The sequence below is a fragment of the Onychostruthus taczanowskii genome, unplaced genomic scaffold, assembly GCF_017590055.1.
Source record: "Onychostruthus taczanowskii isolate IOZ18803 unplaced genomic scaffold, ASM1759005v1 scaffold82, whole genome shotgun sequence".
NCBI lineage: Eukaryota > Metazoa > Chordata > Aves > Passeriformes > Passeridae > Onychostruthus > Onychostruthus taczanowskii.
Window position 1 is genome coordinate 4488753 of NW_024506112.1, and position 25867 is coordinate 4514619.

General features: G+C 39.4%; 1 protein-coding gene across 8 annotated transcripts in view; it reads right to left on the minus strand.

The window, feature by feature from the left end:
* The window catches only part of MANBA (mannosidase beta), a 64156-nt gene that overhangs the window by 29236 nt on the left and 9053 nt on the right, over positions 1-25867 (minus strand). For 6 of the 8 annotated variants that reach the window (XM_041424520.1, XM_041424524.1, XM_041424521.1 and 3 more), the window contains 8 exons: positions 17600-17694; positions 17002-17107; positions 14872-15042; positions 12112-12235; positions 9532-9707; positions 6791-6901; positions 1572-1723; positions 350-467 (listed from right to left, as the gene is read on the minus strand). In XM_041424520.1, coding sequence (XP_041280454.1) covers positions 350-467; positions 1572-1723; positions 6791-6901; positions 9532-9707; positions 12112-12235; positions 14872-15042; positions 17002-17107; positions 17600-17694 — 1053 coding nt within the window. Of the gene's footprint in view, positions 1-349; positions 468-1571; positions 1724-6790; positions 6902-9531; positions 9708-12111; positions 12236-14871; positions 15043-17001; positions 17108-17599; positions 17695-18484; positions 18597-25867 lie in introns of those variants that run through there. The other 2 variants (XM_041424523.1, XM_041424526.1) reach the window with 2 other exon arrangements.

A 25867-nucleotide genomic window follows, 5' to 3' on the forward strand; every position in this document is an offset into this window, starting at 1 on the left:
GACAATACTTTTAAAATAAATAAAATCCATTTCCATAACTGAGAAGATCATAGCTACCTTCTACCTAACGGCAACCTTCTACTATAAAGTCTCCAAAATATCACTTCCAGATTCAACAGACAGCCTCTGTAATCACAAACCATTCAAATTACAAAGAAATTAAAGAACCCCAACCAGCCATCCAAAAAATTAGGTTAATCTGACCTCTCACGTTGGTACTCTAAAATGTTCTTTGGAAACATGGTTAGAACTTATGTATTAATTATCTTTTTTTTTAAATTTGAAGTGGATTTTCATTTACAAGTTCTTGTCAGTTTTTAAATAAGTAGTCTGTGTTTAGTGTTTTTACCATTATTCCTATTTCATCACAAATATCGTAAAATTCATCTTGTTCATATACTCCTCCTCCCCAAACCCGAAGGGCATTCATGTTAGCATCTGCTGCAGACTTCAAGAGCAGCCTTAGTCTGTCAAATACAAAAAGGAGATATACAGTTTGGTGAAGTTGTATTAGTTAAGAATTTCTAAGGTTATACAAAAAATTAAGAAATGAATGCCCCTACCAAAAAAAACACCCAAATCTAAATCATTAGTAGGCAATCTATGACTTATAACTCTAACAGAAAGTATCAAAATACTCTGGTTTCTAAACCTGCATGCCTGGACAGAGCTCCCAAAAATCAAAATTTTGTGCAGAACAAGTGGCTTGATCCTGTTAGTACTTACAAAATAGATGGAGTGACACAAGTGTAAGTGCTTTTACAGAAGTTTTGGCAGGACTAAATTTAGAAATACTATGTTTTATTAATCATGTTGGTCTTTTCTCCTCTGATATTACTTGCTTTGTATGTAAATTACTTGAATTTAAATTCTCTTTAAACACAGTCAGGAATGTATATCCTCTTCCCAAGTTCCATAATGCATAGCGAGAATAGGGGAGTGAGAGGGTGAGGAGAAATACTGAGACTGGGAATCTCATTTTAAGGGTTTTAGACTTCATTTTTCCTTAAATCATACTGGTAGTAGCCTCTAAATCGCATGTGAATGCACACCACAGCATGCCCTGTTGTCCTGGTTCCCCAATACCCCAGAGCAAAGCTTAGTCCAGGTACAGGACAGCCCCCATCCCACCTGCATCTCTGCAGAGCTGTGCAATGAAATCCAGGTAGTCTAGACAAAATCAGGAAAAGGGGAGAGGCTACCATGCACCTACATAACCCCACATGACATGGGCTAGGACATGGATGAAGTGCACATCTTCTTGACTACCCGTGGATGTGCCCAGATAAGGCCTGAGGATCACCCCTAAAAATACCCAAAAGGCCAGTAACTATGAACTGCAAGCAATCACCTTCCCACCAGCAATTGTGCCTACATGCCTTGAACATCACTCAAATCTGTTCATGTTAATTAAGCACTAATTCTGAAGCCTCCCACTCCCACCCACAACAATTAGTATTCTACCTTGAAAGTTTTACCCACTAAAGCCAACCTTTGATAAAGGGTGTAGAGAGAATCAGGAGGAGGAAAACATTATCCTTTATCCTTAGAGAACATCAAATGTGGCTTACGTGTCATAGGTCACTCTGTCCTGGAAAGAATCTGCTGGAATCCAGTTTGAGCCCTTAATAAAAATGGGTCGGCCATTGATTCTGAAGTAGAAACTCAGACCTGGTGAGCCAGGAATAGGCTCTTGAACAAGTTCTACTGTCCGAAAATAAACCTGTGAAGACATGGAACTTAGATTTAAAGCTGTCAAAAAAAGAATTAAAACTACATAAATAAAGAAAACCATTACAAAAGGGATTGAACTGAACAATAACAGCTTAGAACTGGTCAAGGAGTCAAAAGACATGGATTCATCTCTAAAATTCCTGCTTGCTGAAAACATTCTGTAAGAGTACTAGAAAGAATTCTTTCAATAAGCCTGTTCACTTTTTAAAGCTGCTATCATATTAAGAGAGGGCAAGAGAAAGCATGAGCAAACAACTGTACATGTGCACACAAGTATGTAAGGAAGAGACAGATGAAGTTTGATTGTTGCAGAATCCAGTGAAAAGTCCAGCTGAAGGCCAGAAAGAGGAATATAGGGGTTCCACCAGATCAGAAGCACCAGGTAATCTGCAATTTTCTCTACCAGGAGACTGCAGCAGCTCAGTTTTAAGTCTTATCCCTGAATGGCTAGCATGAGATTCACATAGTACAAGCAAGATCTTCTCCTTTTACTGCTCTGAAATGGTATCTTTTTAATAGGTGCAACACTTAGAGAAAAAAACACGCGTGCAAACAGAAATGCCAGTTTGCAAGTGAAAGGCCCTCTGGCCATCACAGCTGTGTTGGAACAGCAAGATCAGCAATAATGACTCAGAGTGACCAGTTCAGCTAAATAAACACTCTGAGTAAAGTATTAAAGATAAAGCACATTTCGAGCAGAAGCAGAGGCCAAACTTTTCCAGCTGTTCTTTTAGCCTAATATATGGCATTGTGATGCTGAAACAAGAAAACCTTCCTTTCTCCTGTTGCAGGTGGAATTAAAGCTCCCAGGAAACCATTCCAGACGTTTTCTAGGACTTCACTACAAGCAACAACGCTGCTCTGAGGGTATCCTGACTGCACTGACACAGACAGCCATGAAGGAGCAGTTAATGCACTGCAACAGCACTGACCCCTTATTTGTACAGGTGCCTTTCTCACCTGCCACATCAGCTCCTGCAGACCTTCAAACTCTTCCAGAGAACAGCTCTTTCAGAGACACTTTAAACATTTTCTCCTGCATCCTTATTCCAGTTCAACTTCCTTAAGTCAGAAAGAAAACACATTTTCTTTCTTGCACCTGTTGCTCATTATCATAGGGAGAAAACTGGAAAACTAAATAAAGGGAAGGAAAGCTCACGGTAAATTTTAGCCAAAACAGGTTTGGGTCAGAAGGGCAGGAACCAAATTTTTTCTAAACTACTCCTAAGATAGTAACCACTCCTCTCTCAGATGACTATTTGCTTTACCTTTTCAAAAGGTCAGCTTGTACAGTACAGTCTGTTCTCCCTCTGCCACAAGCTTCAGCTGAAGCAAGTATATGTCACTAAACCAGGCTAAAATTAACCTAGTTAAGTGCAAAAGATAATTCTGTTTTTAATACAAAATGCCACTCTTTAATTCACACACTAGACATGGTTGTAATTCAAAAGGGAAATGATTAATCCCACTATGGGACTGCATTTTCTGAATGTTCAGCTTATCAAAAATCACACATATCGACAGAAAACTATTTCTATCAGTAGGGAGGAAAAAGAAGATCACAACTTTTTGCTTCCTCTTTGGTGCTTCTAAGTTAACTGGAAAATTATCAACCAAATACCTGGATAGAGACAATGCATGTGACAAACCAGATGCATTAGCAGAGGTTGCAGATCACTGAGCTCAACCTATACAGCTCTGCATCATGGCAGTGACCATTCCTAGAATTTTGCAGACTTAGTTTAACAGCTGAGTTGAAATAATAACCAAAGTTTCATGCAACTTTCACAGTCACTCTAACTCCTGAAGGCCACAAAAGAGAAACTACAGTATGAGTACTGCACTAGTGAAAAAGTTCTGACCTTCCTACATTGAATTTGATTACTTGGAGAAAAACTCCTCAGTCTCCATTGTGCTCTGTTTTTATGGCACAAAGTGGAATGGGACTTGCAGTTGGAGCTGCCAAAGTATTTGGGATGTCATTAGGCAGGTTGGGACAGTCTCAGAGTGCATTTGTGATGGAGTATTTATATTACTAACAGAAGTAATGAGATATTGCTTTATTCCTGCTCAAGTGGAACTCATGCAACTGGCCAAACTCAAGGCAATCTGAGAGGCTGGAACACTCAGCCAGGACCACCCAGACAGCAGGAGCAAGAGAAAAAGCTCCTTAGCCTCAGCTCACATTCCCAGGCCTTCAAGATTCAGTGGAACCCCACTGTTCCCCCGAGGCCAGCTGGTAACAGCACATCTTCCTGTTCCTAATACAGCTTCCTTCTGCTTTGGGGGGTAAAAGAAGGGCAATGGGAGACAACCAGCACCTGGCATGCTTGGCTACATGCCCTTCTGGCTATCAATATCTTGGCCACCTCAAAATCTGTCTGAGAGTGCTTGCTGCCTGAGGGCTGAGTATTTCTCTCAGTCTCAGGACACACACAAGAGGCTCTCTAGCCACCACAGACCAATCAGCTGATTCTGGGCATAATTATGAAACAGATAACTACCTTTTTAAAGCACATACAAAGGCTTTGTACACAGTTAAGTGACCTGTGGATGACATTTGGTATTCCCATATTTAGCACTAGGAAAAGTAATAAGGATGAAGACGCCTAGAGCTGAACTAAGATCACAGAACAACCCAGCGACCTAACAAATTAGCACACAGCATGAAAGTGGTGTGAAAACTACAAAGCCAGAAAGAAAGACTTCTGGAAGTCATGCTAAAATGCCTGGGGGGAAAAGTGTGTGTGAAGGGATGGAGGAAAAGACTGCTGGAGGTCAAGATCTTGAAAGTACAAAAATAGCCTTAAAAATTAACAACTCTGAGTGCAATGCTGGAGAAAGGAGCATACAGAAAGTCAGAGAAATAGAACTGAGAAGCAAACAAATGCTTCATGGGGCAATGAAAGAGGTAATAAATTCCTTGATGTGGGGATGGCAAGAAATAAATAACTTTTCAATAGCAAACAGGACCCTCCATCAAGAAAACCAGTATCACTGCGAGATATTACTTTGTTTCACATTATCCTGAGAAAAAAAACTCTAGAACAAAATATTCAAATGGAAAACCAAAAGAAAACCAAACCACAGCCCATCCTGGAAGTTGGCTTTTATTCTGCTTTGGTTTTCTGCTACTCTGGACAGGAATGAGTAAGTATTTCTTTGAGCCAAAGAGATTCCCAGCACTGCTGGCTACAGCTCTATACAGCTCCTGCAAATACATACTGGAAGGCCACCCAGAAATATTCCCAAAGCATTAGTTATGAATACTACTCTAGCATGTCAGAATCCAGAAAGTAGTTCAAGTTAGGAGTAGACAAATCTGACATAAGAACAAGCTGTGCTTTCTCACATGTACAGTTCTCGTGCTTCAGTTTTCTCCTATCCAAAGTTGAGTCGACACTCATATGGACACAAAAGACTTGTGAAATGCCTCACCTCTGTTTTTTTCTGAGGGGAAAAGAAAGTGTGAAAGTAGGATATTTATTATTCCTAAATACAGTCAGTACAACGTGGACAACAGATCTGACAACAAAACAACTTCCAGGAACATTAATCCCTGATTGTATCTCCTGAACTACTCAAAGTTCTTATTAAGCTGTATGAATGTTGCTGTTCAGTTCTGCTGACATGAGAGAAAATTATGCTACAACATGAAAAAACTGCGTACAGAGCCTTTTTCCACTCATACAGCTCTCACTGGGGGGTGATGGTGTGTATGCATGTGTGTCTGCCAGAATCTAAAACACAGATTCACAGAACACAGGAAGGATGACCAGACTTCACACTGTAAGCTGTAAAGGCTCCATATGCTGGTTAATTCACAATGCCCACTATGTAGTGCATTTGCTTTTTCCCCCCCTCTTTCCCCTTAAGGAGAAAAAAAAATAAGAGGTTTCTGTTGTAGACCATGAAGTCCTGATGATCATATGCCACAGAGCTCTATGAAATATTCTGACATAAGCACTCAAATGGAAATTATTAGCCTTCCTATCATTGTGCAGTTTTCACACAGTAATAACAGAATTTTGCTTTTTAGAGGCTTTATAACTGTATTTCCTACAACCAGTTTTTCCAAGCAACATATGCTGTGTTTACTTGGTGTGGGTTTTATAATTGTTTCAAAACTAGAACACTAATCATAGCAAATAATTATTATTATTATGACTTCATAATCAAACCAGGGGCTAGTCCAATAAAGATAAAACACCAGAAGGTACTAGTTTGCCTAAGTTTTTTTCACACTAGCAAATATTACAGCAAATAGCAGTTTACATGCCTGGTGACCAGATTAGTTTTTAGTAAAGCAATACGCACCAGAAACATCTAATAAATGCATATATTTATGTGGTTGTTTCCACATGTTCATGGCATAAGGAGGCCAGTCTAATCCCTATGATTTTTTTATTTAATGGACAATTGGAAATTACCTCTTCTAGGCTTCTTAGTAAAACCAAACAGACAATTAAACAGCTGCTGTGTTAGCAGAACTCTTATGCAAAATCCCCCAAATATTACCTTTATGGTTGTATTTAAGACCTTACCTTTTCTTAAGCCTGAAGCACATCTACCACATTCTAATAAATAAATGTATGTTAGGTTTTTAGGAATGTGTCTATCCCATAAATTTTTACAAACTGAATTAGCAAAAAAAAAAAAAAATCTCAGTAATAAACCTTTGCATAATCTTACAGAAATCTAAAAGGGTTTTTCAGTGCATGATACAAAACTAAGAGCATGGTGTTTGAAGTTTAGAAGTACTGTTTTCATAAGCTAGAAAAATTAAGAAGTAAACATCTTTTCTCTTCTGAGGTTTCTGGTTAACTGTAAACCATCCTACAGCCACAATATAAACTAAAGGCATCCACACAAGGTAAGACTATCAGAAAACAGGTATCCATACATTGTGACATTAAAAAACTCATTTCTCATTAGCATTTTCACATGTATGTTACAACTCAGCAAAACATTTAAGAGCTCTAGACACCTGCTATGCAGAGCAGATATCCTAAAACTAACAGTGCAATGCCAGATGCAATTAAACTTTAGGGCTCACCTTTGAAAACTTCTCAATCTGGCATCCTGCCTCCATCATGAAAGTTGTGGTCATGTTGTATCCAGTCTGCTTTCCATGTCCATTTGGCCACCAAGCCTCCACTACAGCACTCTTGAACATACAAGTGAGAAAGCCAGAAAGAACATGTATAAATAACACGAGGTATCAAATGCACCTGGGGCTCAGGTATCTTTGAGTGAATTACCACAAGCCTAACAAGGTTTTGTGCTTCAGCTGAGATATGCTAACATTCTCTCCAGCTGCAGCTCTGAGGTGAAAATCATTTAAAGAGAGAAGTGTGACTTCTTCTGCTCAAGTTCAGCCTATCACTTCATTTTGTGTCCACAACAGGCCATGAGCACGCCTGGACATGCATGCACACATCTAGCTGCTACTCCTCAGCTGAGATGCACTGACACATTGTTCCTCCAAATCCCAAATATCTGTGTCAGGAGCAGCCACTGTTCACTGAGTTCTGTATCATACACCTCTTCTCATTGATCCTTTAACCTATCCCATGCAATATTCAATATACAGCAGTAACACTTTTCAACTGGGATTCTGGTAATATGTGACCATAATGACTGCTTCACTTCTGTCAAGCTTTTAAGTCAAATTCTTTCATTCGTTCAGTGGGTTTTTGCTTTGTCTCTCTGTCTCCTAATCACATCATTAGTACTCCATAATTTTTACAAACATGAAATACAATCTCCAAGATGACAGAATATTTATCTTCACTCTAGCAGCCTAATTCTGCTGCTCATTCCTGTTGCCAGCATTTGCCAATTGAGTGCATAACGCAAAAATTGTGGAAAGAAAGCAATAATGCATGCAACCGAACAATGGAGGGATCAGCACTGAATTTAGTCATGCAAGGAGTGCCTCAACCTTTTCAAACAAACTGAGGCCAGAAAGCAGTCCAGCAATATGTTTTGTTGTAGCTATACCTGAACAAAACCATGAATATGAATATATATATATATATATAAAATGATGTATCATGAATACATCTTTCAGCTTCTCCAATACAGAATTATCTCAACTGCTTGTGAGGAAATCCTGATCTCTGTGCTGCATGGATACAAACAGAACGCAGACTCAGCGAGTGCCCCGACAACAAGGGAGCGTTCTCAGCTGCCTGGGACGACTGGATGTCTCATTGGCCACTAATGATGTCACCCCTCTGCGCACCATTAGCTGATAAGCAAAACGCTGTCACGTTGGCAGCACAGCACTTTGCGTGGCAACCGCAGGAAGGCTGATACACATCTCGGAGATGTGCACCACTCGAACACCTACTGACTCCACAACCTAATCTGCGATAAGCTCTTAACTAGAAATACATTTCTGGCGAGGTCTCGGCATCTAACATGCACCACACAAGTCTGTGAACAGAGTAAGGGCTCTGTTAGCCTCATCAATACATGAGAACACATTTCTAGGCTTCTCATAAAATCAGCTGAATTCATGCAGCAAAGCCTTTTGTGAACAAAGAATAATGAAACACTGCTGCCTCTGCTCTGAAGGAGATGCTTCCTTCCAGACTTGCAGTTGCACTATACTAACAGATCTCTTCTGAGGCTGGGACAACTAAATAAGCAACAATAATTTTTCAAGTTTCACTTTGCAGTGTCTGTTTAATGTAATCCATTAAAAGGCTAAGCAGAGACTCATGGTTGCTTTAAATGAAACTGGGCATTGGTATTTTCTCGGGTAACTTTCATGTCAGATGACAACAGTAACAAAAACTGTATGTTTCTATGCTTCTGTGTCAAAATAAAACAAAGCACATAAGTACACAAGTCACAGAGTGTGCACACTGGAACATAAAACACCCTGCTTGCTTTCTCTCTATGCAAACAACTGGCAAGTGAACTCAAGAACACACACAGACAATGCAGTCAAACTAGCAAAACAGATGCAGAGTCACACAGCAGTGCAGAAAAAGAGCAGAGCCACTAAAATATAGAAGAGCTTGAAGGCAGACCCTCTAATGCTATTAACTGTCAGAAGCCTCAAATTCCTGCTCACAGCACATCACCCACCCACAAATGTGTGTCCTGCAGCAGTGAAGCTCCTGTGGAGAACTGTATCAGGTGTGGCTCCGGCTGCATCTGCCAGGACTCCTACTCTGCCCACTGGCTGAAGCCTGATTTTTTAAATTGAGTTTGCTCCTCATTAGAGTACCTTCTACCAGTCAAAAATTCCTCCTGAGAGATGCCTATCCAAAGGACTACAAGTGAATGTAAGGAGTATTACTCCACAAAATTTTCTTTTGCTTTTATTTACCTGAAAGTAAATATATATCTACTGAGAGGCTTGAGGAGTCTTTCCTCTCTCTCCTGGGAGAATCCTCTGTATTGTAGTACATTCTGGTCCTAATCAATCCAGTAAACAGCAGCATGTGAGATACCTGCTGCCAGTGAAGTGAAGTGACACAGGGTATCCAAAGGTTATTTACCTAAATAACTCAAAACAAGGTCATTTAACAGTGGCCAGTGGCTTTTTCTAAGGCTTCATCACCTTTTGGCAGTGAGCTACATAGCTTCACAGACATCAGATTTTAGAAAAGAAAAGAACTGTTCTCCTACCCTGTAAGGGGTACAGAACTGTTGTGTTAAAGTCAGGAACACCGTAAGGAATGGGAAGGAGGCTTAAAACTGGCATGGAGGCAGAAAGTCTCACTGGAAACCAGGGGAAAATTTTGCAGCTGAACTAGCTCTCCCCACACACCTCTTTACCTTGTTGATGTTTACAAGCAGCACAATGCTGCCTTCTCCAGGTTGAAGCTTCACACTGAATGTTTGCTGCGTTTGTAACTTGGGAATGTTCACAGTCACAAGACCCGCAATTGGCTTGGAGCTGACTACATCAAAAATAGACTCGACTTCAAGACACCACTGCTGAGCACTCTTTGCTAAGTGAAGAAGGACGAAAAAATGGGATTTAAGAGTTATGTTTATATACCTATTAGTTAACATTATCCTTCATTAATGAAAAAATTCAAACACCTAAGATTAAATTTAATAATTTTCAGGCTGTGTCTGAACCAACCTACATAGTTAATCTGCTTATTTAGTGTGTTTGGCATCTGAGTCCAATGAAAGAGAACAATGCAATATGATTTCTGTTTTTTAACTCTTTTTTTTAACTCAGAAGCCATCCAGGCTTTTTTTTTCAGAGCTCTGTACAAAAGTCGGAGACCTCGACACCAGTCACTTCATTAGGAAGGAATTTTTTTCCCACCAACTCCCATAGACATTGTATTTGCTTTTAGTCAGCACTCATATGAACATGGTACTCTTTGGGAAAGATTGTAATCACAAGCCAGTACAATCACTTTTGTCAATGAAACAAAAACAGTATTAACAGAAAACGAGCTGAATTCATCCCAGACTCACTGGACAAAATGAATGGAGCTACACTGGGGATGAATTGGGCCCACTTTGTCTAGACTTGACAGGCTATATCTTTATGTCCCTTCTCCCACCCATGTGTTGGGAAAGAAACAAGTTAATGACTTCCCTGAGATCTCTCTGAAGTTACCACAGAGCATCCTCTCTTTTACAGAGCTTACTGAATAAGGAGAGCCAGGGTCAAGGGTACTCAAGATCTATGTGTAAATTTCCCACTAACTTCAGCAGTTGAATTGCCTAGCTACAAACACAGCCTGGTTAATCCTATACTTCAAATATTGCAGATTAACAAATAAGCAAAAGCAAACAAAACAGAAAAACAAAACAAGGAGAACTAGAACTAAGACACATTTTGTATACCCAAACTACTAATAACTGACTTTCTCTTTTCATTTATATAGTCTAGCTCTCCTTCCTCCACAAGAGAAAGAGAGCTCACTCTAAAAAACAAAGAATTGCATTCAGCCCTGGTGTGGTTTTCACTGTCTTTCACAGAATGAAGAGCAATGATTGAGTTCCCAAGTTTATATTACACCCAGCATTACCCAGTGAACACCAATTCTCTGAAATGTGGAAAAGGTTAAAAAGTACCCACCCTACAAAAGTCAGACATTACAGTGCATTCTTCCTCCCTTACAAAAGCATACAGAAATTCCAACCCATTCCTAACTGCCTGAACTGTGGGGTCCAGGCAGAGAAACCAAGAACAATGAATCTTTTACAGACTCAGTGGTCAAAAGGCTATGACACATAATCTGATGAACAATAAAAGTACATATGCAGCTCAAATTCAGGTTGTTCATTTACTCTTTCCTTTTCAAATGTTATTATGTTTGAATACTAATAAGCTCTTGCTCTGGTTCCAAGCTACTCTCTGCTGAAGGAAAGAGGTCTGCTCTCTCCACTTACCCAGAGAGCAAGACTTTACCTACCAGAAGGTGGAGTTGTGGGAATGTGGGAGGGACCAGAAAAGATTTTTATTGTAACTAAATTTCAGAAAGCACACAGTCTGTGCTGGGGCTTTCCATGGAAATTCCGGTCACGTCAATTCTATTTAAGACCTGCAGCTATTTCAGGACACTTTAAAAGCAGCCATGGAGTGATGTCTTCCTCTTTTATTCATACACAACAAATCTATTCCCAAGGGCCAAAATTCACCCCAGTGCAGAGGACCCACGTGCTAGCCTATACTCCACTGGGCTCAACAGGCAGTGAAAAAAAGCATGTGGGTGGTCTACAACCAGGCATACCACCATTTGCAGAAAGTTTCAAGGGAAAATTAACTACTTCTGCACAGCTGCAATGATCTTCAGGACAAAGGAGAGGAAAATCAGAGACCACTGCAAGAGAGGAAACCAGTTTGGTAGGTTAGGTAGCAAGAATGCAGGAGGTTATTCTGTCCAATTGCAGCTTTAACAATTATCCTTGCATAGCACAACTGCTTTTCTCTCTCAGACTTCATGTTGTGTCCTGAAAACTCAGCACTCTTCGAACTCTGCTCATTGTGCATTTGTCCTTCCAACACAAAACCAAATTCCCATAGCAGCTTTGCCTTTGTTTGAAATGAAAGTGAGATGAAAGTGAGACATATTTACAGGGAGTCTTGGTGAAAACACATGCCAATAGAAAGGAAAAACTGAAGAACAGGTGCTAATCTCAATTATACTACATTTATTTATTCTAACACTTTATACTACATTTATTATATTCTAACACTTTTAACAGTTATTGTTTGTTATGAAGTACTGTTTCAATACCTAATAAAGGTGTGTTCTGGAAAGAACCACACATAAAGTCATAAAAAACCCAGAGAACATTTCCTACCTGACAGTTAATTTGGCTTACCAATAAAATGGTTTGTATTCTAAAGGTGAAACCAGTAACAAGAAGAAATGAGAGACTTACCAAAGAAAGGAGTTATAGAAAAGTAAATCAGATGATAATGGTTATAGGCCTCAATCCTAACATCTTTCCAGATTCCTTGAGTGGGAAAAGAAGGGCCCCAATCCCAACTAAATGAACATTGCTCCTGGAAAACAGAATTATTACATTACAAATGCCTGTTTTTCACATAGACATTGATGCCATGCCAGAAATAAAAGACATTTGCTATCTGGGAATAAAATATTTACAGGCACTGAAAGAATTTTTCCAGTTTCCATAAATCCAGAAGACCCTACAGTATTTTTTTCTTATTTCACAACCAGAACTTGCTGCTACTACCTGTATTATACAAAAAATTAAATTCTCTATTAAACATCCATGTAAGGAGAAATTCTGTGTTACCAAAAGAGCAGAACAACACTTAGCATACCACCAAAAAAACCACCAACAAACACCCAAACAGTAAAGATCAAAAAAACAAGGAGATTACTCTCAATTCAGCTGTGAATTATCTTACTTTGTAATGCCAGTATATAACTGTATACCTAAAAGACAAACTAAGCAGAAAACTGACAATTATAAATGTTACAGTATTCTAGAAGAACAGTATCAAATTAAAAACCATATATGAAATAGTTTATCTCCTATTTTTAGTTTTAACACCACAGAGTAATACAAGGAAAGAAATGGATATGTCTGGAGTATTTGTGTAGTTCAGTCATGTTCGCTGTTTCTCCCCTTTTTATGGTTCTCCTATTCAAAAACAAAGGGAACAAAAACATGGTTGAGAAGTAGCTTAGTTCTGGTACTAACATCAGAATAACTGTCAGAATTATAAAATGCTGGTCAGGCAGAGAAGTGCGTACACTCATTTCCATTTAGCTGTTTTCAAACCTAGTCAGACCTCTGCTTAACAAATCCCTTGACAACATCTATTCAGCTGCCCTCCAAGTTTCACACAGCCCCAGCCCCCAAAGCAAATACAATAGATCTCCTAAAGTCTTGTACAGTGACACACAATTCTAAATTTAGAGACTAATAACTTACAGCCAAGGCATACTAATTTGGGCAAACCACATTGCACAAGCCTGGCCTATCCCTTGCCTTGCCAGTCAGCCTCCCTGTCTATCAAACTGCAAAAGAGCCTTCCAGGAAGCAGACACTGCACCTATTTCAAACAGAAAACCAGGGATATGCTCTTAGAAAACATGCCCAATTGGAAATCATTTCCCCTTTATATAAAATAAACAAATGAATTACTGACAGATTGGCAGGTTTCACTAAAAATACTGCAGAGACTGCTATCAAAAACAGTACATCACAAGAACAATGCCTGTATCACTGCAGTACATCAGCAGTGACAGGTTTGGGTTCTGCCACAAACTCCTAGTCAGATTTAGATAAGTTTACTGCACTTAATACTGCACCTGAAATGTGTAAATAGATCTCCATTACTTTCGGGTGGGAAGCCACCAGCTTATAGCAATGTCCTAGTATGTTTGTTTAGTTTTAGATGTGACATTGCTGCTGTTGTTGCCAATATTTGGAATTCAAAATGTTTCTGGAAATTTCTGGAGCAGTTTCCAAGTACAGTCAAAAAATTCATTTGAGGAAAAAGCACTAGAGTACTTTCTAACAAATTTAAAGGTATAGTTCAGTGAAGCATAAAATCATTCCAGGTCTCTTTTGGTCTATAAATAAGACTCCAGCTGAGTAAGTGCCCTCTTCCTTGCAAGCCTCTCCTTGCACTGATTTCAGAGAAACTCAGTGGACTCAGAAGAACTAATAAACTTTCTAAAATGTAGAGAAAATAAAAGTAGCAGCAAGCAGAAATAAAGACAGCGTCTTAATCCTAAAGGATCTTTCCAGGACAACATGGAGTCCATGTTTACATTAATAAATGATAAAGGAAATTATATCCAGGTTTAAATACCAGATTTACAGAATCCTAGTCATTTTTTGAGGAGGCTCTAGAAGGACTTTATCAGAAAGTTTGAGAATAATTATCAAGAAAGGCATTTAAGTGGAGACAAATATGCAAAAACACCCAAAAAGAGAAATTAGAAAATAAGATCATCTAGACATTACCCCTATCTGCTGCAAAGCTATCAGAAATACATGAGGTGCTACTCAAATAATAGTTTGCCCTGAGTTGTTTTAACAGCAAAGAAGGCGTATCTTAAATCAAAGTTTCTGAGTTTCATTCATTTAAATTACACTGTTGTTTTCATTGAATATGTACATATAAGTCACAATTGACAACACTAATAAGATGAGAACAGGTTCCCTGTTAGGTAACACTTCTTGGGACATGCCAGAGCTTCCCAGTATAAATAGCACAGCACATGAGCAACAGCAAACACTCACAAAGCTGCTTGGATGAGATTTCTACAGCCTTGGCTACAACACACTGGTATTTGCAATAGTGAACTCTATTGTCAGCATACATGGCTAAACCCACCCAGTGGACCAAAATGGAACGATTACACATTTCCCAATGCTGTCCTGCCCTCTTAGCAGCAAGTCTCCTTGCTGACTCTTTGATGAAAACAGCCATTTAAACATTCTTATCACTTAGATATGAAGCCTGGCCTTCTCATGCCTCCTGTATTGTCAACATACAAGACTACAGATTTCTAGGGGGGATGGGAGAAGGAAGCTGCAATGAAAAATATGCCCTACTTATAAAACAACATTGCAGGTTTCAGAATACAACTGTAAGGACAGCTTGTGGTGCATTCCTCTTTCCCAGCCTGAAGCCAGAGACAATTCTGCCCCCACCTTTCTGATGAAATTAACGTGGCACTCTCCTTTCTGCACAGGTGGAGGGCACGCCGGGGGGATGCTGTGTGCTTTGTGACATCTGCTCTGCTCCGCTGCGTAGGAAACGGCTGACAAGAAACGGACTTCAACAAAATTGACCTCCTGGATCACGCTGGTAATATCAAAGCTCTAGGATAAAACACAGAACAAAACCATTACAGTGCTGACATTTATCTATGAGATTTACAATCACTATTACATGGGGATTTTAATACCATACATATATTATTCAAAAGCTTTTGAAATACACTCTCAGAGTGCTCTGGTTTTGAAAGAAAAGAAAAGCTTCTTTGTAAACTGAAAAAAAAGAGAAAATACACAGGAATGTTCTAGATAGAAGATGTTTCTGGGCAAATCACTTTCCTCACACCAAGCTCTCGTTGCAGGCTGCAGCACTTTGCTTGCACAGAGAAGTACCTGAAGGACAAGGACAGCAAGAGAATCTTTACCCTCATTTCTCATCCAGAACCCATCTGCATCTTTGGAAAGACACCCTATTCCAATTCAGAGAGCTGCTCCATACAGGAGCGCTTCCAGCTCACACTCTGCTGCCAGCTCATCTACCGCAAGCCACTGAGTTGCCTTGTCCATGAATGCTGCAAAGCTGCAGTTCATTCCCCAAAATGAAATGACTTCCATTCTAACCCCCAAATGTAAGACACACATTCTATGCCAGCACCAAATGAAGCATTTGGGGGCTTCCTCACCAGGTCACAAAATCCCCTTCAGTGTGGCTGGAGAACAGGAGAAATATTCCATTTCAGAATTATCCTGTGCTATCAATATGGTTCCAGTGGCTAATACCCATTTATTCCTCAGAGTGTACATTTGTGAAAAGTCCAGTCTTGGTAATTTTTCTTTAATTTGGGAGCAGCCCAGACAGAATCACTTACTTCTGTAGCATACAGCAGGATATTAGAAAGCAAATAGCATTCCCCAATCCCGAGCCTTCAGGGAGTCCTTCCTGCAGATGTTGTTGCCATGTGCAACAGGTGAACAAGGCACAAGCCTGGGTCACAGTAACCCTGGACTCAATTTAATGCAGTACACTCTGGTTTTACAGAGAAGGCCATTTCATGAATTGTTGCAATCTGATACAAAATCAAGTTGCAGAAATATGGACAAAATAATACCACTTCCTAACTTTACAGAACCTGCTACTGACAAGCCTTTAGATACTCTCCAAACAGTAAATAATTACAATTTCATAAAAACTATATGAAATTTTTGATTTCACTAATGGTAAAAGTCAGTCAAAGAGAAACTAAGTGGTTTGTCCTAGGTCACACAGACCCAAGTGGCAGAATGTCTTATGTCTCAGTCCAGTGCTTTTGCGATAAAACCTGCCAGAATGGTAAATGCTGAAATATGGATTTCTTTTGTAATTCAGTTAGTCCACTATCAATCTTCCCTTAAGTCTTCAGATTTTTTGATTCTTTTAAGATTATGTTAATACCAGAATAATTTTGTATTTTAAAGCTATAAAATTAGTTTGAATGTTTTTGCCATTCTCAAGATCATTCCACAATGAATACTCTCATCCTGACATACGTGAAGCTCAAAAATGCAAGACATGTTATCCAAAGTACTATATTAAAAATAAACCACCCTCTTTAAAAACAAAAAGCATGAAAACACACACAGGTTTTACAGCACATGCATTTTCATTGCAGTATTGAAATGTAAACCATTCTAATACCAATTAGTAAGCAGATTTACAGCTAATAAAACAGATTCAAGCTTATGTTTTCTTGGAGCTGGGACAGATCCCAAGAAACAAGACACATTATTAGCTGAATCCTCTTGCATTGGTTCTCTCATTTAGGACAAGGCACATTCACCTCTAGATATGACCCTGTTGCTAGTTGGACCCTTCCTAACATTTACCTGATTACACATGCAGTCCTCAAGTCGAAAAGGTAAGTACACTTCCCTTCCTAACATTTACCTGATTACACATGCAGTCCTCAAGTCAACACTTTCTGCATCCAAGCACCTACTTTTATAGGTACTTGAATGCACTTGCTCAGAGAAAAAGGGCTTTGAAGCAAGCACAGAAGCACCTTCACAAATAAACACATTGCTTACATATCTGTTGAACATGTTGTCTGTTCTCCCGAGAGTGACATTGTTGAGCAGGATCTGTGCCACTGTATCTACTCCGTCAAAAACCAAATTCACTTTCTGCCACTTTCTACAAAAGAAAACATACATGCGAAAAACTGTCAGAATACCTAGAGTTAAAAACACACAGTACACAGACAATGTAAAAATGCATATCACTATTATACCAGCAGTTGCTTCAGCTACTTTTGACTCAGTGTAGCTACACTGTACCTTTAAACAGTCAAATTAAGATGACAGCTGAAGTAGCTCAAGTCAGCATGCTCAAGAACACATCAGGCTCATATACCCACCACATATTAGAAGGAACAGCTTTCAATTAGCCTAAGTACTATCTTTTTTTCAGCTGACAATTCATAAGTAATTTTTAATAATCAATTAAAAAAAAAGAAAAAAGCAACAATTGAAGCGTTCTGTAGCAACAGCTTTGCAGCTGCACATGACTGCATAATTTGTTTTATCAGATACAGAAGTATTAAACAGATTTTGAGTGGATGGATTAACTTGCAATTCTTCATGAAAGATGGCACAGAACTATTTTAGACATATCTTTACTGCATACCTGATGTCAAAAGGAGTTTTGAACGTCCTGCTGTAAGTCCAGTTATCTAGTGAGATCCATCTGTACATCACATCATTAAATCTATAGTATGGATCCTAGTAACAGACCAACAAAAAGAAAATTACATTATTTATTTAGTTATAGTGTCACTACATTAAAAGCATCACAATATCCATTAGATGAACACTTCTTATTTCATTCAGTCTCCAAATGCAAAATGCACCTTAGTTAGTCCTGATACTCCTTTTCACCCCTAAAATTTTACCTGAAAGCAAAGCTTTAGTAATATTTGACTTTATTTATATAGCTCAAAACCCTGTCTGCTGTAATCACTCAAACTAGAATTTTGAGCAGGATTTGTTTTTACAGAAGAAATTACTGGTCTGGAAATTAACCAATAAATCCAGAGAGCTTGTGACTTAATGAGAGGAACAGAAACATGATCACACTCATAATTATGGAGAAAGTAAGACGAATAGGATTTTAAGAGGCAGAGAAACAGCATTTCAGGTCTCTAGGGACAGCAGTGAACAGATCTCTAGTTTAAAGTTATTGCAAATAATCCAGTTGTTCCTTGTCAGCTAGACTTGCTGTGGTAAGGATAAATGAAATTGTTGTACGTGGAGAGATGGAGAAAGACAAGAAGGAGAAACAACATCATTCTGGTTTTGGTAAAAAACTAAATGACTATTTTTGAGAATAGTATTGCATTTACACCAAATGTGTCCTTCTCCCTTTAACCACAGTACCTAGGAAGAACAGAAGGCACAGTTGGTCTAAGCTACGTGCTCGGCCTTTCTGGCTTCATGCTGTATTTATTACCTTACAGCGGACCACCCTGTCCCTCACCCAGCTTAAAGGACCTGACACCCCACGGCCACACACCTCATACAAAGGCAGCAGAAAGGTCCCATCCCATGTCAGAGAGCAGAAAGGCACAGTGTCCCATGCCATGTCAGAGAGCAGACAGGCAGTGTCCCATGTGTCAGGGAGCAGAAGGGCAGTGTCCCATCCCATGTCAGAGCAGAAGGGCAGTGTCCCATGCCATGTCAGGGAGCAGAGGAGCAGTGTCCCATGCCGTGTCAGAGTGCCGTACCCGGGTCCCAGCTGACAGCCCCGTTCCATCCCCTGCAGCACTGCAGGGCTGAGCTGCTGCCCCAAACAAAGGCCAATCTCTTCAGGCCTGCGTGACCCAAGCCGGCTCAGAGAGAGGGGAGCTGCGTTCGGGTTTGCTTTGACAGGAATGTTCTAACAGTACCAACACACTTAACTACCCACGCTGAATATCCTCAGTCACACTGAAGAAAATCTGCCCAGCTTTTTTTTCTTTCCTACTTGCTGGAACTTAATTTCTCTCCCCATTCCAGGAGTCCGTACGCATAGTTACAACATTTGGAATTTGAAGTCTTCTGGAAAAAAAAAAATGGTCCTGTACCTCATAATTGTTTTACAACTAACAGGGTCAGGATCCATAATAAACACATAAAACTATTTACATAGCAGAACAAAATCTTAACATCTAAGTGACTCTCCTCAGTAGCACAGACCCTTCTGGAGTCCTAAGCAATACAAACATCATTCCTTGGGTTCATACAGAGGGAAAGATGTCACCTTGCTCCTACATGCCATGCTCAGTCAAATTTCTTACTACAAGGGAAGAGTCAAAAAGGAAAAGCCTTGTCACCAGAGTAAAACTGTGACCTCTGTATTGATAATACAGTGTATTCTCTAAAGGTAAGTCATCATGAGCTTACAGCACTATCACTGAATTTTAAGACATTCATTCCATTACTTTTGGTTAATATATCTCAGACTTCTATTGAGATGCAAAAGTTAAAGCCAAGAAATGCATATTAATATGCAAAATTTAGGCTCATAAAAGAAACTTCACTGAGATCATTGTACTGAGATGAGAGGCAAGTATAGAATGCCAGAGACCATGAAACCCCACAATATGTACTTTAAAAAGCACATTTTTAACAACAGTCTTGCTTTAACATTATATACCATCTTATATATGTTTACATATGCATACATATTCGTATTTAACATTACATACTATTTTATTTCACATTATGCTTTGAAAAATGTGCATGTTAAATTTCAATCTTTGCCACTTTTATGTGTGAAATATTTAACAAAAGGCGTGAGAGGAAAGTTGCAAATGCACTACCAACAGCAGACTGTAAAGCCATTTGGTTAATGGTCAATCAACATCAGTGCCTCAGCAAAGATGCACAAAAGAAACCTGCACCATTTCTCCCACAAAAGCACAGATATTGAGATGTTAGTGGCCAAGTCCTGACTTCTGGAAAACACAAAACTGGTTGTCTAGCAGCAGAAATGCAGGCATATTTTATCAGAGGCAGAAATAATTGCCAAATGGGCTCTTACAGGAGCTTACAGAGTGACATGTTTGAATCTCAGAATACACTGAAGATCCTTTTTCCTGAAGGAGCTTTCTTCTTTACTAGTCTAAAGCCTTCAAACTTCAAGAAATGCACTGACTGCTAAAATAGGTGTCATAGAAAGTGCAAATTAGCCCTTCTGACTCACAGGCATCCACCCTTTTAGATGGAAAGCTCACAGTTCCGTGTACCTTCATGTAGAACTTAACAGTTTACTGCTATCATTGCTACCTAAGCAGTAAGACAGCTCATACATCACATAACAGCTGTTAAATGCTAGTAGCTGGTCAGCCATTTTAACCATGACAAATGTTGAGAGTTGTAAAATCAGTCGTGCCAATTTTCAAGCAATGCTTTTAAGATAATTCTCAAGGTTCAGGAGAAACCCATGATCAAAACAAAGTCCTCTAAGAAAGCAGAATTACTTTGCCAATACATTTGTGAGGTTATTGACTTTTCCATTATTAAATACAATTGTTCTGAGCGCTGGAAGATGTAACTGTGTAAGTCAAATTGTTTGGATTTCTCTGAAACAGAATTTCATCCCACGTTAAATCATTTCACATCAAAATGAAAGGCTTAGTTCAGAAAAGTGCATTAAAAAAAAAAAAAAGACAAATTTAAACCACTTAAAGGTACAGGGAGAAATTGAAAGATGGTAGGAAATAGGCTGCACACCTATTAAATACACTTCACATTCAATAGCTCAATAGCTCAGTGTGTTCCTGGAAGCAATTGATAGAGGGGTGGAGTCAACTATAGTTATTTTTAGATCCCACCAAACATAACAGCCTTGCATTTTCCTGCTCCCTGCAATTTGGGGGAAAAACCTGAAGTATTCAAGCTGCCTGCCTGTTTTGTTCCCTGCTCCCAGACTCAACGCTGTAAGGAAGGAGCAAATCACCTCCTAAGAGAAGGTTAAAAGCCCTGCCACAGATCATCAAAAGGAAGCAATTTCCAGGTCGGCTGGCAGGACATCAGCAGGACTTCAAAAGCACTGGCAGCACTACAATGAAGGACCTGCCAGTGCCCAGATGGAAGCTTCTCCTTGCAGTGATTTTAATGGGATATTGAAAAGCCACGGTGATATAAGCTAAGAGCTTCTCCTGTTAAGCAGGAAATGGATGAGACATGAACACACGAGAAGTGAGTCTCCAAGCCCAAGTGAGTGAGCAGTGGTGCCAGGCATACCCTGGCCCCATGAAAGGACACCTCCTGGTCACCCAGGATCCAGGAGTTCTGAGGGGCATGGCACAAACACCTGAATGACAGCAGACAGAGTCAGTTGTACCCAGGTGGAAGATCTGCACGAAATAAAATGAAATTTAATAAAGAGAACAAAAAACAGATTCCTCTGCCTTACCCTGCTTTTGTTGTGGTCCAATTCAGAGTCACCTTACATGCCCTTCTCATAAATTAACTCTGCTGATATTTTATCATGTACACTGTAAAAAAACTCTGATGGTGTAACAGAGCACCAAAATAAAATTTGCAAGTGATGTTTCATGATTTACTGAAAGTTTAATGATTCTGCTCTGGGCAACTTCAGATGAAAACTAAGTAGTTAATATATACTTATCTATACCCATGTGCTCCTTGACATCACAAGCGATAGCAGTCAGGACATTTATATAATTTTCACAGCTTGAAGTCAGGCTGAACTAACAGCAGTGATGAATGGATCATATCCTTGGAGCATTAGTTTTGAAGTTTCTTCTAAAGTAACTAAATTTCAGTAGCTGCTTTCAGAAAGCAGTAACCTGAATGTCACTGTCAATGTTCAGGATGTGTCACAGCAGAACACTAGGCCAAATATGACTAAAGAGTTAACACAGTAATACCTACTGCTTAATATTACTTGAATACTTGGATGTATTTAACAGACCACTATAAATCTTACCTCCTTTAACATCACAAGCTTTTGAAAGAAAAAAAATAAAGTATCCTTTAATATTTATGCTAAGTTTTACTAAGGGCTTTAAATGTCTGCACATGTGTTTTCACAGTTCAGCAGAGCACGTGTATGTCAGTGGAAAATAACATAATCAACTACTCCAACAATGAATGCCACCTAACCTGAACAGAACCATAGGATACCAAATGGAATTGTTACCTGGCTTGTTGCAAAAAAATCTAAGTTGTGATGAAGCGTCAGAAAATAAACAACAGCATATTTTATACAAATGCAGAACAAGCTACAGAAAACCACATCACTTTCCAGAAATGTAGAGCTATCAGCTATCAGTGCATAAACTTCTGTCTCTTTTAATACATTTTGATATCCAAGTATGACCAAGAGCACTGTTAGCTTCTCTGCCAAGTGCATGCCCTTGTCTAACATGCAGAATTACCCAGCCCCTATATCAGCATCACACTTGCAGACCTCTATAGTACTCCAAACAAGTCTAAGTGACAACTGAGAAGACAGAACAGCCTTATGTATAAATGCAAATGGCTGTCATATGAGAAAATCCAACTACAAGAGCCATATTCCTCAAGAACTGGAAATTTACAGGAGTCACCTTCCAGCAATAAATGGCATAGTGCAGAACCTGGACAGTATGTGGTAGAGGATGCCTATTTCCAGCACACAGACTTAATAAGCAAGTTACCTGTGGGTACATATGGCTTACCAGAACAGTGCCTGAAAGAAAATACTACATTGACAGAGGTCAAAAGCAAAACTTTCAGTCAAAATGGTTTTGGCAAATCTTTTCCCAGAGCTGTAGGGTTAGTAAAACCCTGCAAGTTTGTAAAATGTCTGCATTCAAAACAAAGCTTTGCTCTAACTTTATGCAAGTGACTATTACCCTTCCCTATGTGCATTTCTCATGTGTTTTTTTTTAATTTTACATGTAAATAGTAGTAACAGCTACAGTGTCTTAATGAAATGTTATTGAAACAATCACACCAAACACATACTCTGATGCAATCTCCTGGCCCTAGAGCTTTTATCATAGTTAATCCAGCATTTGAATTACGTTGATTGAACATCAAAAAAAACAACACTTTGGTAGGAAACTCAAGAGTCTTCCCCAAGATCATTTTTTGAGACACATGCATTAGGTGCATCCAAAAGACATGTTCTTCCAATGTATATTTTATGAGCCAGAATAAAGCTATCTCTAGAACAAATGCTAAGAGGATCCAGAGAGATGAGTAATGAACCCTCAGCATCAGAGAGATGTTTTTCAATTCAAGTGTATGGCTTGCACAGCAGATTAAAGTAAGGCTAAAGACACGCAATCAGCTAGAGCATCCCTGTGCAAAAACAGTTTGTGTGTCGACCTAAATTTGAAATGAACCACACAATGATAAATAAATTGCTTGCAGCCTAGTCTTACAATCTAAGCCATGTTCTGAAGGCTTAATATTCATCAGCTTCCTCCTGCTGCCCTCCTTCCCCTAGTTGTGAGATGCCCAGTAAGCTACATTGCTGGAGTAGGCCCTTCCAGACTCTGCTTTAGATTTCTTTTCTGGGTGCTAACCCATTGAAAATCTCACAGATACAAAAGCAAAGGACGGAGTGAGATTTGCCACTTGCAAATCACACAGAAAAACAGCACGTAGATTTCACCAGGTCGCTGAACATAGGGGTCCTGCTATCCAGAAAGGTTTTGTTCTCACTAGCTTTGTTGTCCTATTTCCTGGGTACAGCTTTTCAGATCAATCTCCACTTTTGATTACAAGCTGGGTTACTGATCTAGTGACATCTTCTGTAAGATGAATAAAGATCCTATGTTGCATTGCAAAGAGTAAAAGGAGCAAATGAAAAAAATACTTAAGACCAAAACTTGTATTTAGGCATCCATAATAAATCTCCTACTTCCATACTTACACAACACCAAAAAGGGCTGATTTCCAGAGATAATGAACTCAAGAAATGGAGCAAACAGTGCTCTATGCCTCTACAATTAGGGCAGTGTGCACGCTTTTGTACAAATAGGAATATACGAACATGATTTTAGGCAGCTGCACTTGAAAACCTTTGGTCACATTCACCGCAGCAAAGAAACCTCAGGACAAACAGCTGAGCCCCCCTGTGGAGCATGAAGCCTCACACTGCAATAATGAATGATGTCACTGACTCCCTCCAAACAACCCAGGCTTGCTGCTTTGCACAATGCAAAGCATTTACCACCATCCGCAACAGATTTCAAGTCTGCTCAGGTTGCTTCACTGTTTTGGTACGGTCTGCATTCTATCTTTTGAACAAAAGTGTGATTTTGAAACAATTTAGTTATCCAAGTGCAAATTTGTCTGAATGCTTCTTTCTGTAAACCGAGCTCTGCTAAACTGAGTAAGAACGTGTTTACACTGACTTGAGTTACCTGCACACACCTATACATAGAAACAGGTTACCTCATTCTGGGCTTAGAACGAGCCAGACACCAGCTGGGTCCAGTCCAGAGATCAAGCAACCACACTAGTGAACCATTTTGGCTAACTCAGCACTTCAACAGCAACATCACCAACCTGGCAACAGCTTCCAGTTCACCAGCTGTACCAGCACGTGTTCGGAGCAAGTTCTTACTTGTATTCAAGTAAACGTGTTCTAAGTGACCACAACCAACCATCATCGATTTAATTAGCCAAGCACCCACTGCTGCCCAGCTGGCTGACTAAGCTCTCATGCCTCTGTGCAGGCTTGGGATTCTGCCCAGGCACATGAGAGTTCATGATCCTCATTTCCAAATATACTCCTAAATTACAAGTCAGTTTGCAGCAATGCATTTAAATTAGCAATCGCATCTTCTCACTTCGTACGTGTACTTAGTGTGAGTAGTCAAATGTGAGTATTTCATTACATCACTGTCTTGTGTGCCTGAGTCAGTGCATTGGTCACAGTTTCTCCTGATGATTATTCACACTTCTTGCAGCAACACCTCCCAGCACAACCAAACATCCCAGACCTTCAGCTCACCTCGTGCACTTTTGCATCAGAGAAACCAGCACAGTTCCCTTCACCGGTCCTCCACATAAAGTCATAAAGTCTCCCTGCCCCCTCCATAATTGACGGCAGTAGAAGAGCCCTTCTGAAACCTTAGTTCTCAACGTCCAAGATGTCACATCACTTAGCACACAGATGTTAAAACAACATCATCATAGCTCTGCCTATCTCTTCATAGCACAGTTCTTTTTCAAATGTTGATGCTCTGTATCTGGCAGTGACACTCTTTGGAATCTATTATTAGTGCTGGGATTCCCAACCTGTGCCAACACAGAAAATGCTAAAATTATCCTGCCCAAATGGTGTCACTTTCTCCTTTTACTTCTCTAACTTTAATCACAGTATAATAGGCTGAAGGATAAAACACAAGAAATAAAAAATACAAAATGCATACATCCAGTACGTTTTTTAAAAATAAATGATGCACAAGAACTGCACCACTGGGCCCACAATAAAGGAGGGGTAATATGATATACTCACACCATACAACAGTCATTTTCCAGCACAGAACTCTATTTATCTTTATAGATGACTTTGTTAACTTCACTGAGTTTTAATTTCTTTCTTTGTTCCAGGTACACAAGAACCTTTTCCTTGTTACAGGTACACAAGAACATTTTCCTTGTTTCCTTTTGAAAAGGGATCTTATTTCAACAATGATCCAGTTAGTGCCACGTTTCATGTCAGGTCTGAGTCACAGGCACCTTATGCTAGTATCAGATTACTTTGCTACCCATCTGCAACGGCAGTTTTGAAAAATTTTCCAAGAAAGTGGTTGCTGTGTTTCTGTAACTTTAAAAATCTAATAGAGACAAGTGTTAACAGAAGCACAAAGGCTTCTTCAAAGTCTTAAGACAGGAGTTAGTCCTTTAAACTTCTGTTTTAGACTATATTTTCCTTAGGCAGAAT